Source organism: Haliaeetus leucocephalus, unplaced genomic scaffold (assembly GCF_000737465.1).
Source record: "Haliaeetus leucocephalus isolate CR32 unplaced genomic scaffold, Haliaeetus_leucocephalus-4.0 Scaffold306, whole genome shotgun sequence".
Classification (NCBI taxonomy): Eukaryota; Metazoa; Chordata; class Aves; order Accipitriformes; family Accipitridae; genus Haliaeetus; species Haliaeetus leucocephalus.
In genome coordinates this window covers 1,018,179-1,031,117 of record NW_010972742.1, presented here as the reverse complement: position 1 = coordinate 1,031,117, position 12,939 = coordinate 1,018,179, and the positions used below count along the sequence as shown (strand labels likewise).

Sequence of the window (12,939 nt, the reverse complement as noted above, 5' to 3'; positions counted from 1 at the left end):
TTGAACAGTTAAGGCTGTTGGGCTATAAATATTCTACAACCTCCAAAAGGTGCCTTTTCTATTTGGCAGTTTAAAGGAAGCTTATCTTACTTAGCTAATTCTGTATCTTTTGTCTTAGCAAATTCACAGGCATTGTGACTTATCTTAGCTAACTCTCTTTTTTCCACAGGCACTGTCAGGTTATCCAACTTCCAGTGTTTACTAATGGAAGATTATCAAAATTCATAGTGGATGCAACAAATATAGAATGTACTGCCTGATAAGCCTGGAAGGGAAACCTATTTCTATGGAGTCATGATTAGCCTATTAAAAATACAGCTGTGTAGAATTGGCTTATCTTACTTTGGCAGTGTTTCTTTATTCGGAAATGGTGGAAGCAGAGGGATTTTATTTGCTCAGATTACATTTAGTGATTTAGTCATTTTTAGTTTTGATGTATTTCTCTTCATTTTTAATACTCCAAAGGATAAACTTGAGCACTAGGAGCTTAGTGTAGAGTATAATTATAAATCTTATTTCCCTCTTTTCTTCACCTTTCCTTTTCTACTCTCTATTTTTATTCATTTATGAAAAAAAAGTTCCAAATCCTTAGACTGTATTAAAATTTTAGAACCACTTCACAAAGAAAAATCTTCCTTTAAAGGAAAGGAAGGTATCAAAGCATTGAAAATTAAGGACAAAACAGAGCCATGTAATAGACTTTGGGACTCAACAATTTGTGTTCCTGCAGCAATGTATACACACATACATGACTTGGAAGCATCTCTAAAGACAATTGTCATGGTGGGAAAAGAGATCCAAATAATTTTTATTAAAACTCTCCTTTTGCCACCATCAGTATCCCCAGAAAGTTAAAGAAATAAATTACACATAATTTTAAAGGTTTGTTTTTAATTTTCCACTAATCTTTAAATAAAGGCAGAGTTGCTTCGTGTTAAGGAACCTTCCTCTCTTAGACCGTTTGTTGGACAGATGCATTTACAGCTTTAAAGATCTATGCATTTGTGTCCAGTCCACTTACAGTTGAAAAGATGAGCTACCTATGCATGGCAGACCCCAACGTCACTTCTGCTCTATCTGTTACAGATACTTGTTCCTTTTGGGTGCAGTATGCTTACAGATTTTTCTAGGGCATTAGGGGTAGAAACACTTGCAGGCCTGTACTATGCATTAAGTGTGCTGCAAGGGTTGAACATTCCTCACTGTAGCATGTGATGAAAATTGCTTCTCAGCTCCCCTATTCCAAAAAGAGAAGGTAGAACCTTATGAATTAATCTAGGCATTTGTATAGCTTTTCTCAGTAAAATGAAACTTGTTTCCTAGATAAAGCAAAAGGACAGAAAGAATAACTCGGACACGTTATATGAAGTTGTGTGCCTAGAAAGTGAGTCAGAAAGGGAGAGAAGAAAAACTACAGCAAGCCCCTCTCTTCGTCTGCCCCAGTCTGGGTCACAGGGCTCGATGATTCCTTCTCCTCCAGAGGATGATGAAGAGGAAGGTAAGAAGTGGATTGTATGCTTTGTATACTTGGAAAGAATGGGCAGTTGATAAATAACATAGTTATGAAACATGTCAAATCCTTTCCAGTCAGAATCTGGCCTACTAAATTTTTTTTTTTTTTTTCCTTGCTTTAATGCTGTGAGTATTCGATAACCAGTACCCTCGCATTCTGGATCAGCCTCTCCCTTGTGTGACACTTTTGTGTCTCTACTTTTCTCAGCCCAGGCCTCTTGAAGCCCCCAGTATGATATATTTGGAACAATGTGAAAAGAGGCTGCTAAAAATGTGGGATTATCATGTAGCTTCTGCCCCTCCTCGAGCAGCTGTGAACAGATTTGAGAGTACAAATGAGAAGGTGATATTATTTGGAAATAAAAGCAAGCAGCATATTTTAGTGAAGGGGCGGGTATAGACATCTGTAATACATAAAACTATACCAGGACCTGCCCAGCTTGAAACTTAATGCTTTTTCAAGATCTTTTTTCTGCTTTTAAAAAATTCTCTTAAACCAAAATATGGACTAGTTCTGACTATATAAACATCTGGCCTTACAGCTCTGAGCTGAAATGTAGATGACTTGGGTTTCTGCTTTTTCACTTTTTCCACTGGCCTTCTATGTGGCCTTGAGTGAATTGTTTCACTTCTGTGCTTTAATTTCCCTTCTTGGTGGGGAGGGGAAGGAGGGGATAGCTGGTTTGAAAATTAACTCATTTGCAAAGTGTTATTCATTAGCAATCTCTAGCCACTACGCTAAACCACAGTGGTATTCTTTTCTAGACCAGGAATATACCTATATTTTGTTTACAGTTGATATGACTTGCATTGTTGCAAGAGTTTGCTGACAAGTTCAGGTGTCAGTTCAGAAAGCATAGATTTAATGAAAAAGAATATATTTCCTCATTACTGCAAAACCAATGTTGGCTACTGTATCAATGAAATGTAGGTTTTGTATATGATACTTGCTGTAAGTGTTTAAAAATATCTGGGAGTACATCAGTTAGTATTGGTTTCAAAAAGAGTTACTGTGATTATGCTAATCCTCCCCCTCCACCGCATTTAATGTGTTTCATTCAAAAAGCTGTTTAATTTAAGCCAAGGAAGTTACCAAAGAGTAGTAGCTTTCGAAGTAAAAGTACAAAACATTTAAAAGTAAAATACCACGTGGACTTTCATGGATCTGCAACAACATGCCAAGTCTGCAGCTGCTTGGTGGAACCATGTTGATTTTATTGTCTTTTTTGCTTTTACAGTATTGTAGCTTTTCACATACAGAAAGTTGTGCTCTTTGAGAATTTTTGTAGCCTTCCAAAAGTTTGAGGTAGAAGAATAGAATTACTTCAGTGGGAAGGGACCTCTGGAGTAATTGTGCCTCCCACTCAGTGTGAATCCAGCCAGCTAGATTGTTCAAGGCCTTGTCCTGTTGTGTTTTGACAGTCTCCAATGATGAAGGTTCCACAACCTCTCTGGGCCCTTTTATCAGTTTGGCCACCCTCATGGTAAATTGTTTTCCTGATTTTTAACCAGAATTTCACATGTTGCTGCTTGTCTTCTGCCTCGTGTTACATCACTGCGCGCCTCTGAGAAGAGTATACTTCTGCCTTCTCTGCGTTGAGCGCCCAAGCACTGCACCGCAAATGAGAGGGAGTTCTTGTGCCACACGCTGATACGGTTAAGAGAGCGACATTTAAATCTGTAAAGGTAGAGTAATGGCTGTTGATCTCATAGCATCTCCTCTATTCTGTTGGCAGACAACGACGAACCACTTTTAAGTGGTTCTGGAGATGTTTCCAAAGAGTGTGCAGAAAAAATTCTTGAGACGTGGGGAGAGCTGCTGTCCAAATGGTAAGTGGCAAAATCACATTCTGAAAATTACAATTCTGAATACTCTCATTCTGTTTGCTCCTTCTGCTTGGAGTTTTTGTTATTTCCGGAAGCCAGTTGAGATGAGATTAGTATGAATTTAGTCCTCTATCATCCCCACAACACCCCTTATTCTCTGGCTTTGTGTTTTCTGATTTCTTCAGAGGGTGTTTTAAGTATTTTCATTTCTGAGTGCATGCTTAAATACTGTGTAGAAATTCACTTGTGCTGTGTCTTTAGGTGGTTCTCTCTTAGCATGTGTATTTTGGCTATCTGTGAGTTTCACTGGGATTTTATTAAAGAAAAACCTAAACTAAGTAGTATAAAGAAAATACAGCCCTTTGTCTTTATTTTGCATAGATCACTTCCATTCCTCTTTGTAATTCTGATGTAGTTCACAGCCAATTTTTCTTGCAGCTGTCATATCTTAGTAACTGTAGCTTAAGAATATGGGAGATTTGTACTTGGATAGCGAAGATGCTTTTCCTCCGTTGTCTAAAGGAAGATGGCTCCAGAGCCTGCCAAGAAGGAAGTGCATGAGCTCTTCTGGTTTTTTTTCCTAGAAAATGCCAGTTTACAAGAAGAGTGTTTCTTGACAGTCATGTTGCTAATGCAACACCTGTCCTCCTTTCATGAAGGATCTTTTATTCATCTTGAAGTAGCCTGAGCAGTTAGAAGAAAGTGATGCCGATTGTTGCAAAATTCAGTTTTGGGGTTTTTTTTTCCACAAAGGGGGATGACAGGCACAACATCAGATTGAGCTCAAATATGCTACATTTTGACTCTGGCTTTGGTTGTTGCCTTCTGCTTCCTAATGTTAGAGGTGCAGCGCAAGGGATGTACAGCAAATCAAAGATCTGTATAGAATGTTAGATCTAAGGAGTAGGACAGCAGAGATTAGAATAAGTCATGCACTTTAGCTGAGGAAAAGTATTGATGTGACCACTTAGCCAGGATTCTCTTTAAATTAAGGTTGTAACCATTTAGCATTATTTTTTTATTTTCTGCAATTACTTAGTACTTATTTGAGTAAGTACTTTTACTTCCAGTTTGGTTTTGCACTAATGTATTGCACTAACTTGGTAAGATAGCGGACATCAGAAATGGACACATTCGTAAGAAGGGGAAGGCTATGGTAAAATGATATATGATCCCTTTTCCCTCCCTCTCCTAGACTTGTAGAAACATCTTTAACAGATGAGCTCTATGCATCTGCTGCTGTGAGAAGGTTTCTTTCAACTTGAATTTTTTTGTAATTCTTCCAAGGACTCAAAGATAATTAAGCCACCTGACTCCTATTGAAAATGTTTTGGCAGCTCTAAGAGGATATGAAGTGCTTCTGTGCTAATGCTGGCAACAACTTTAATATGTGTTAAAGGGCTTTCCTTCTTAACTAAAAACGAGTATTTGGAAGTGATGATCCTTGAGCTTTTAACATAAGAGGATTGAAAATCATAAAAATCAGATTTCAGGTAGTTTCATGCTAGTTTTGTAGAATCCTGTAATTAGATTTGTGTAGTAATTAAATATGCATTGGTATTTTGTGATTTCCAAATAATATTTGGCTCATAATTCGTAACTGCTGAGTCACACAACTTTCTCATTTCAAATACTTTGGAAGAATCTCGTAGTGTGTGGCTTTTAGTCTACAGCCTTACAGTTCATGGCTGTATTCATTGGAACTAATGTTGTACTTATTCTGATCCAAGATTAAGGCAAAGCAGTTGTATAGGACTTTACAAAGAATTCGAGTATTTTGAATATAACAAGTATTTTATATAATATATATATAAATATTTATATATTATAAAGGTATAATAAATGCTCTATAAATATATGATATATAAGTCTATAGATATGACTGTATGTAGATACAAATGTAACTCTTATATAAGTATTATTTTTATTATAGTTGATTTTGTTTAGAGAAAGCAAAGCGAAGGAAGACATTATGGTCGTAGGTTCTGTGCAATATATACTGATTTAAATGTCCGCATTGCTCGTCTCCAGATTACTGTGTTGGAACACTGTAGGCTGGAGAAGGGCAACAAGGAGTCCCAGTCTGTGTAAAATCATCATCCACCTATCTGTTAGACTGTTAACAAACATTATTAACTACCAGTGTATTGTTAAGAAGATAATGCGATCAATATGACATAAGTTCAGGCTTTTTGCCTGGCTTTGTCTATCAGTCTTCTTAATCATTTTATCTAGAAGCTTGTTTTTTAGTAACTGCAGAAAAATTGTAATTTCTTTGATTTAAGGCCTCTGTCTTTGGGGGATTTTATGTATAAGCCACGAATGGACTGTTCAGCTTAACTTTCTGTAGCTGCATAAATTATGTGTAGGTTTAGTTTTTACAACTTGCAGTGCTGTAATTTATGAGCTGTCACCGGTCTCACTTGAAAAAACTGTTTAGATGGGACTAGCTTGTACAGTGGAAGCTGCTTAAATGCATGGATGTAGATAGATAACCATGTGAGATTTTTTTTTTTAATAGCTCTGTTTGCCTGCCTTCTCTCCCTCCCTCACCTAGAAGGTTACCTGCCTGCTTGGGTGTAGGAAGTCTAGAGAGCAGTATATGCTTCTGCAAACTAATTCTTGTTTTGGTGTAATCCTCTGAGCTTGGAATCGTATGGTGTGCTGTCTGTCCTCCAGTTCTAGTTTTTGCTGGAGTGTTTTGGTTTGTTGAGTATTTTATATATTTATATTATATTTAAATTTAATGGAAATCAAGGAAATAGTTTGGAAAGCGCTTTTCCAAATCTGTTGTTTTTCATAACTTGAATTTCACTTACTCTGGCAACGTATGGACTGTCTTGAAATTCCTGTCATTTGACATGTTTGATGTTACACATCAGTTGTTGCTCATGTACTCATTTATTTGTATTTGGATAATAGTAACAATGCCTTCATCTACACCCAGGCACCTCAATTTGAGTGTGAGGCCAAAGACATTGTCAGCATTGGTGAGAAGTGGTGTCCCTGAGGCCCTAAGAGGAGAAGTGTGGCAGTTGCTGGCAGGGTGTCATAATAACGATCACCTGGTGGAGAAGTACCGAATTCTCATCACAAAGGTAGAATGCTTTTTTTCATTTCCTCCCCGCCCCCCCATCTCTTAAGGAATGGAAATACAGAGACTGTGTGTACCCTCTTGCTTAAAGGTTCACGAGTGTATCTGTATGTAGTGTATCAACTAGTGAGTACAGTTCAGTCCTCCCTCCAACAAAAACCCCTAACATGCGGTGCTAGTTGTGGCATTATCTTTAGTGCCTTCTTTTTAATAGTCCTACTTCTGTTTCACTCAGATGAGTTCTGAGTTAGTTTGTAAAAAAATTAGTATTCTATTAATTGCTTTCATAATTGACAGAGATTCAGGGAGCTCATTTCCTTTGCTTGTTTGGCTTTCCTGAATGAAAGCTGAATTTCGCTGTATTGTCTTAACATTTATGCTAAAAATCCAACGCTAGTTGAAATCGCTGCCTTTTTTGATAGAAAAAACAGAACACTTTGGACATTTTTGCACTAGACAGCAGTTTTTTAACTTCTCATCTTGAATACTGACCTCAGTAATGTGTAAAAAGAAAATAAGAATTCATATATGCAGACATGATTTGGTGTTTCTCAAGGTTCTTGAGTAAAAAATGGGTCACAAAATGAAATGTCACTTCCTTATTCAGAGAACTGATGTGTTGATTTGGATTTGACCATTGTCTGTATAGATACATTGTATTTTACTGCCTTCATCAAACATGCAAGTCTAGAAGGACTATATTAGAAATTATTAATGATGCAACTTTAGTACATATATAAGAGAAATTAATTATTCACTAGTTAAAAAGGCAAAACAACTGAATCAGCCTTTGTATATCTATGTTCTGATGGCACAGATTCGCAAGGAGCAATTAAAGACCTTATTCTGAGGGCAAGAGGGCTTCTGAAATTAAATTCAGTTTCTGCTGGAATCACGCAGGAAGGATCCTACGTGGTTTGAATGAATCATGTTAGATTAGCTAAAAATGTTCTGCCATAAATACTTTCACATACTTATTGAAGAAACTTGATCTGAATTCCTTAATATTGGAACATGCGTTGTAGAGCTATAACTTGGATTTTATGGTGAATAAATCATACAAATAACATGGAGGTTGAGTGGTCTGGCAAGGAGTGTATCACAGTTATCCTGTTGTGTTATTTTAATTGCCTAGTGAGTAGCTGACAGTGTCACTTGTTTCTCTGTTTCAATGTTTTGGTATCAGAATGGAAAAGATGATATCTTTGTGGCACAGTTGGTGACATGTACTGCTACTATCTTTGTGAACTAGAAAGGAACAGTGTAACATTTCATTTTTAAATCTGTGAACCTTTCCACTCATTTACACTTGGCAGAGATGAAGGAAATAACCTGGATCTAATGTGTTGGAAGCATCCCTAGAGTGCAAGTAAAAGGCAGAGTGGGCTGATCCAGCACTGTGTTCTGCAGCAAAAGGACTGGCTATACCTGCAGTGGTCATTCAGCGTGGAAACTAGTTAAGAAGTTAAACAATGAAAGAAAATGAGTACTGAATGACCATTTTCAGGCTCAGCTGTAGTCATATGAGGTCTGTAGTATACTACCAGCATGCTACAATAACCAGCTCGAGCAAATGAAAGTGAAGTCTCCTGTAATCTGGAAGTGCCGTATTAGACCACAGCTGTGGCTGTTTGCCTTGTTCTGACTTAAATATGAAAATGGGCTGGGACTGTTCCTGTAGAATGGACAAAGGTTGGTGCTTTGAGAGCAAAAATGTTTGGTTGGTTCACGGTGGAGCTGCCATTTCTTCAATTTGCAGGCAGTGGAAGAAGTGTAAGGTTTCAAAAAAGGTTATCAGTGGCTGTGAGGAAGTACTAAAGATAAGAATAGGCAAAGAATGCAAGGTTTGTTTGGGAGGCTGATGAGAACATGAATTCAGGACCCAGGAAGAGAATGTTTGCAGACCCATCGTATATAGTATATACTAACAGTATAATAATGCTGGACTGCACTTTGGCCTTAATTTTTTATTTTCATTGCATTCATAGATTACTTGATAATTTTGGAGTTGGAATGTGACTAATTCTTACTGCTTTTAAAATAGCAGCTCAGTTACAGTCAATATGCAGCAATGTACAGGAGAAAAATGTGTCTGGGAAAAAATAAATTTGTTGATTTTGTGAAGGCAAGGGTGCCTTATAATACATCGCTTTACCATCCTCGTAATGCTTCGCCGTGTTTTGCATGTCACTAATACAAATTCTTATCTGGCAAGCACGCAGTTATTTGCATTACCATGCACTGAAAATGGTTTATCTGAGAATAACTGCTGTGGTGTAGTGCAGAAGCACAAGGACTTGATGTAAAACCTTTGCTCTTCAGTGGAAGTAGTGAGATGCAGTAAGCCTGTTTGAGTACTCAAAATCCAGTGCCCCTTCTCTCTTAATGTTGACCTCTGTTCCTGTAGCTGCATTTGATTTCTGTCATTTTCATGACCCCATGCGGCAGCACAGTCCCAAATTAATAAGGATCTGTGTTGACAGCTGCTTCAAAAGCTTCTGGCCTCTTTCAGAGATACTTTTTTTTTTTTTTTTCTCCCCCTTGTGCACAGGGTGTTGGATGCAGGCGCCCCAGTATTTCTTCTGGTGTTTGCTTTTCTGTGCAGTTCTGGCCCCTGGTGCCTGGTGAATCTGTGTTTTTTGCTTTCTTTTGCAAATTAACTGCTGCAAGGGTAGTTTTTTGCTCAATGTTGATGTGTGGCTACTGAATGATTGAAAAGGAAATGTCTTCTATTGTGTTCTACCAGTGAAGGCTGTGTCTAGGTCTCTTCCTGAATCTGACTTGTACATTAAAAATTGTGTCGCATTGGTGCCTCAAGACGTGCTTGTTGCGTTCTAGTCATCATGACTGTATTTATTAATTATTTTCTCTTTACTTCTTTGATAAATAGTAGCTGGCTTTTTGTACTCTGTGCTTTTGTTATTGCGGTAGTGTCTAAGCTTCACCATTGTGGTGCTTCCACAAATTACTTTTGAGAATTTGCACACCATCTGTGTGCAGTAATAAAGCTTTTAGTAACTCCAGATTGCTGTGCTCGTGGTGGGGAGCGTGGATGAAAGCCAGCCCAGTGAATTAAGGTCATGTCCCTACTGGGGACAGAAAGCAAACTCTAGGTAAAACGATCTAGACAGTCCCTTTGAGAGGCATCTGTTCCTGGTAGGACTTTGGCAATCATGGTTACGGCTGTTAATCTTCAAGCTTCCAGCCACTGAAAGGTAGAAAAACAGACATCGGGACTTGCTCCAGGTATTAATGGACACCTGCAGGAAAAATACTTCATGTTTTTGACGCTCATAGGTGGATGGAAAGTATTGTTGAGTAGAAAACATGTAAAGTGAGCCACACAGGTTAAAAAAAAAAAAAAAAAATCATGATACAAAGCAAAATAGACAATAGCCACTTTTCAGACAAGGTTTTTAAAAAGTGTTAATGCAATTACTGAATCTCTCAGATCAGTGGCGATTTCTCAGTGGAGAAGTACTTCATGATACCAAAATTTTAAGAACCCGACATTTACAGTATTGAGGAAAAAATAAGGATATAGGTCTGTGTGGGAGGAAACAATGTCGAAAGGAAAAAAAGTGAACTGTTGTACCAGATAAATACACTATATTAAGAACATTACAATGTGAGAGGGACATCTTGTGGCACAAATAAAATAAAATAAAGATAATCCAGTGGCAGAAGGAGTATCCTGGGATGTTACCCTGGGGTCACCGTTTCTGGTAGAAATTGTAGACCTGGTAAGAGATTAATTTGTTCCAGTTCTTCTTATAGCAGGACACTTGTTACCTATTTTCTAATCTTCCCACTTTTTTGTCTCCATGAGCAGAGGATTACAGTACACAGAAGTTCTACCAAATCTATTCATCTGTCTTGGTGCAAATGATACTAGTTTCTAATGAAGAAATAGATTAAAATGTCACTACCATTATTTGACTGAATGTGTTGCTTCATCAGTGGCATAAAATGTAACAGTACTTTAGCTGTGGGTGGTGAACACTTATTTTCCACTTGTATCACAATGACATTTCCATATGTTCATATAAATTAAGAAGAATACATTTAATTTTCAGGAGTACAAAGGGCCACGATTGTGTACGATCAACTGAAATTAAACCTAACATACGTCTGTGAACCACGGTATAAGAAGTATGATGTAGCCTTGCTGTCAGTCTGTCTGAACCTCTAGATCCCTTGTTTGATTAGTTTTGATCATGTGGTGATAAAAGTTTAATTATCTTTTACAAGCAGTAGTTTTCCCAAGAGTTCTCGTTGTAACTTTGAATGATTTCTTGAATACCTTTTAATAGTCTTAGATGAGGTTGCATTGTCTCACAGTATAGAGTGGGAGAAGTCTCTACAATACAGAAATATTTTCAATCTCTCACAGACCTCAGCCATCCGAACCACATGTTTTAATGTCTTTTAGAAGTGGTTCTTCTCGGTAGGCTGGTTGTGCTCTTGGCCAGAGAGCTGGGGTAGCAGGCAGGTGTATCTCCAGCCCACTTACCTTCCAGTTGCAGTTTACACCCTTTGTTGGCCACTTGGGTTTGGCTTCTGGTGCAGGGGTGCTTAAGGGAATTAACTTGAGATATTGCTCATTTGGGCTTGGGTGTTTTAAGCAAGCAGGACTAAGTTGGCATGAACTTTGAATGGAGTTACTACTCTCAGCTTTGGGGAAACAACAGAATGTCAGTTAAAGGAAAAAAACAATGTCTCTCTTCTACAGAAATACCTGTCAGCTGTACAGGAGTTAAGCTTGTACTTTTAATAAAAATCTAAACATTGAGGAGTTTTTGATTTGGCGGTGCATCTTGTGTTTTGAAATTTCAGCAACCAGATGTTGTTTTGGTCAGTCTCACAATTTCCAATGCCACCTTGTTTTTATATATCTGAGATATATTTAAAGTTCAATGTATGTTGTTTTCTTGAGGATGTTTATAATGTGTCTATTTATGCCTAAGGATCCAGAAATACTATTTGAATCAATTGGTATGTAAATCATTCTCTCCTTTGGAAAGATAGGAGATCATTTCTCCAGCAGTAATTCAATCATAGCTTGTTTTTTGTATAACCACAATGCCCTTTCCTAAATTTAATTCAAAGTTTATGTTTCCTAGCTACAGTTCTAGTACTTCAATTGCCATGAGTAGAAATGCCATAAATTACAATGAAAATGAAGGACAATAGTAAAGGGATCTTGTTTGGGTTTAAGATAGGGTGGGAAAAACCAAGTTTTTGTTTTCAGGCTTTTGCACAAGGCAGACTAAAAATCTGCCAAGTCATGCTGTTGTCCAGCACAGATTTTTGACCAACACAAGTGTATCATAAAATGTTTTTTTCTACTTAGAGGTCAGCTAAAATCCCCAGTGTTGTAGCGTGATTGCTTTGAGATCTAGCCCTTTGGCCGCAATTCGTTTTCATTAGGCATCCCACAGAATAATAAATGTTTAGCTTAGGTTAACTGAAACCTTGGGTTCGTTGGTATCAGTTGAATTCAGCGTGTGGACTTAACGTTTGTAAGGATGCCAGTTGCATGCTTTCATTTTTGACAAAAGGACTTTAATTGCTGAAGAGCCTCACTCCAGACTCTTACTGGTCTGATCAGTTCAAAGACCAATTCCCGTGGCGTTGGGCCTGTCCTGAGCCGTGGCAGTGGAGCAGTCTGGTATCCGGGTCAGAGAATGAGCTTCCACATACCACGGGAACGTGTTTTCCAGCATGTCAAGTGAGTAAAAAGCTCTTGACAAATAACAAGATACCAGTATCCTGTTATGACATCTTCGCCTTGTATGCATCCACGAGGATTTTCTGGTTAAATACGCGTGATGGTATTAGCTTATGGTGTGAATACAAGTTTAAGTGCCCTGTTGTGAATTTCTTGTGCGTTTGCTCTCTGGAATGTCATTGTGTTTTCTAGTTCGGTGTAGGTTGTCTCGGGCGCTGTCAGGGATAGCGATGCCGTTGGGGTTTGCGCGTTTTGCGTGTACGTATGCAGGAGGTGCTTACCTACCTGGAGCAACATCTGGATTAATGGTGGGACACGGTTCTCAGCTTTGCCCTTGGTTTCAAGCGTGACCTAAGCAACACAAACTACACCTAGGAAAGACAGCGTTTATTCCAGAATAAGCATTTCCCCCAAAGGGCTCGGATGGAAAAAGCCTTAATTGACGACCAGACGCTTGAATTCATGTCCTTGCCCGGACGGTTGTCATTCACCGCTCGGAGAGGTGCTGAGAGGAGGAGCAGGGGCGTGCGGTGGGTGTCTGTCTGCCTGTCTGTCTGTCTGCAGGACCAGGGCGTGGGTGTCTGTCTGTCTGCAGGACCAGGGCGTGGGTGTGCGTCTGTCTGTCTGTCTGCAGGACCGGGGTGTGCCGGCGAAGAGCCTGCCTCCTCCGCTGTCCACTCCGGAGCCCGCCGACCCCCTCGTTTATCCCGGCTGCTCCCGGGGTCGCGCCGGGTGAGGCACCTACCGCCATCGGCCACTCCTGAAAACGCCCCCC

General features: G+C 38.9%; 2 protein-coding genes across 5 annotated transcripts in view; both read left to right on the top strand.

The window, feature by feature from the left end:
* The window catches only part of RABGAP1 (RAB GTPase activating protein 1), a 74,388-nt gene that overhangs the window by 24,403 nt on the left and 37,046 nt on the right, over nt 1-12,939 (top strand). For all 4 annotated transcript variants that reach the window (XM_010570732.1, XM_010570733.1, XM_010570731.1 and 1 more), the window contains exons 11-13: nt 1,324-1,498; nt 3,249-3,342; nt 6,287-6,437. In XM_010570732.1, coding sequence (XP_010569034.1) covers nt 1,324-1,498; nt 3,249-3,342; nt 6,287-6,437 — 420 coding nt within the window. The remainder of the gene's footprint in view (nt 1-1,323; nt 1,499-3,248; nt 3,343-6,286; nt 6,438-12,939) is intronic.
* GPR21 (G protein-coupled receptor 21) overlaps nt 12,109-12,939 on the top strand; it is a 3,026-nt gene continuing 2,195 nt past the window's right edge. The window contains exons 1-2 of the mRNA XM_010570729.1: nt 12,109-12,164; nt 12,435-12,694. The gene's annotated coding sequence lies outside the window, so the exon portion shown is untranslated. The remainder of the gene's footprint in view (nt 12,165-12,434; nt 12,695-12,939) is intronic.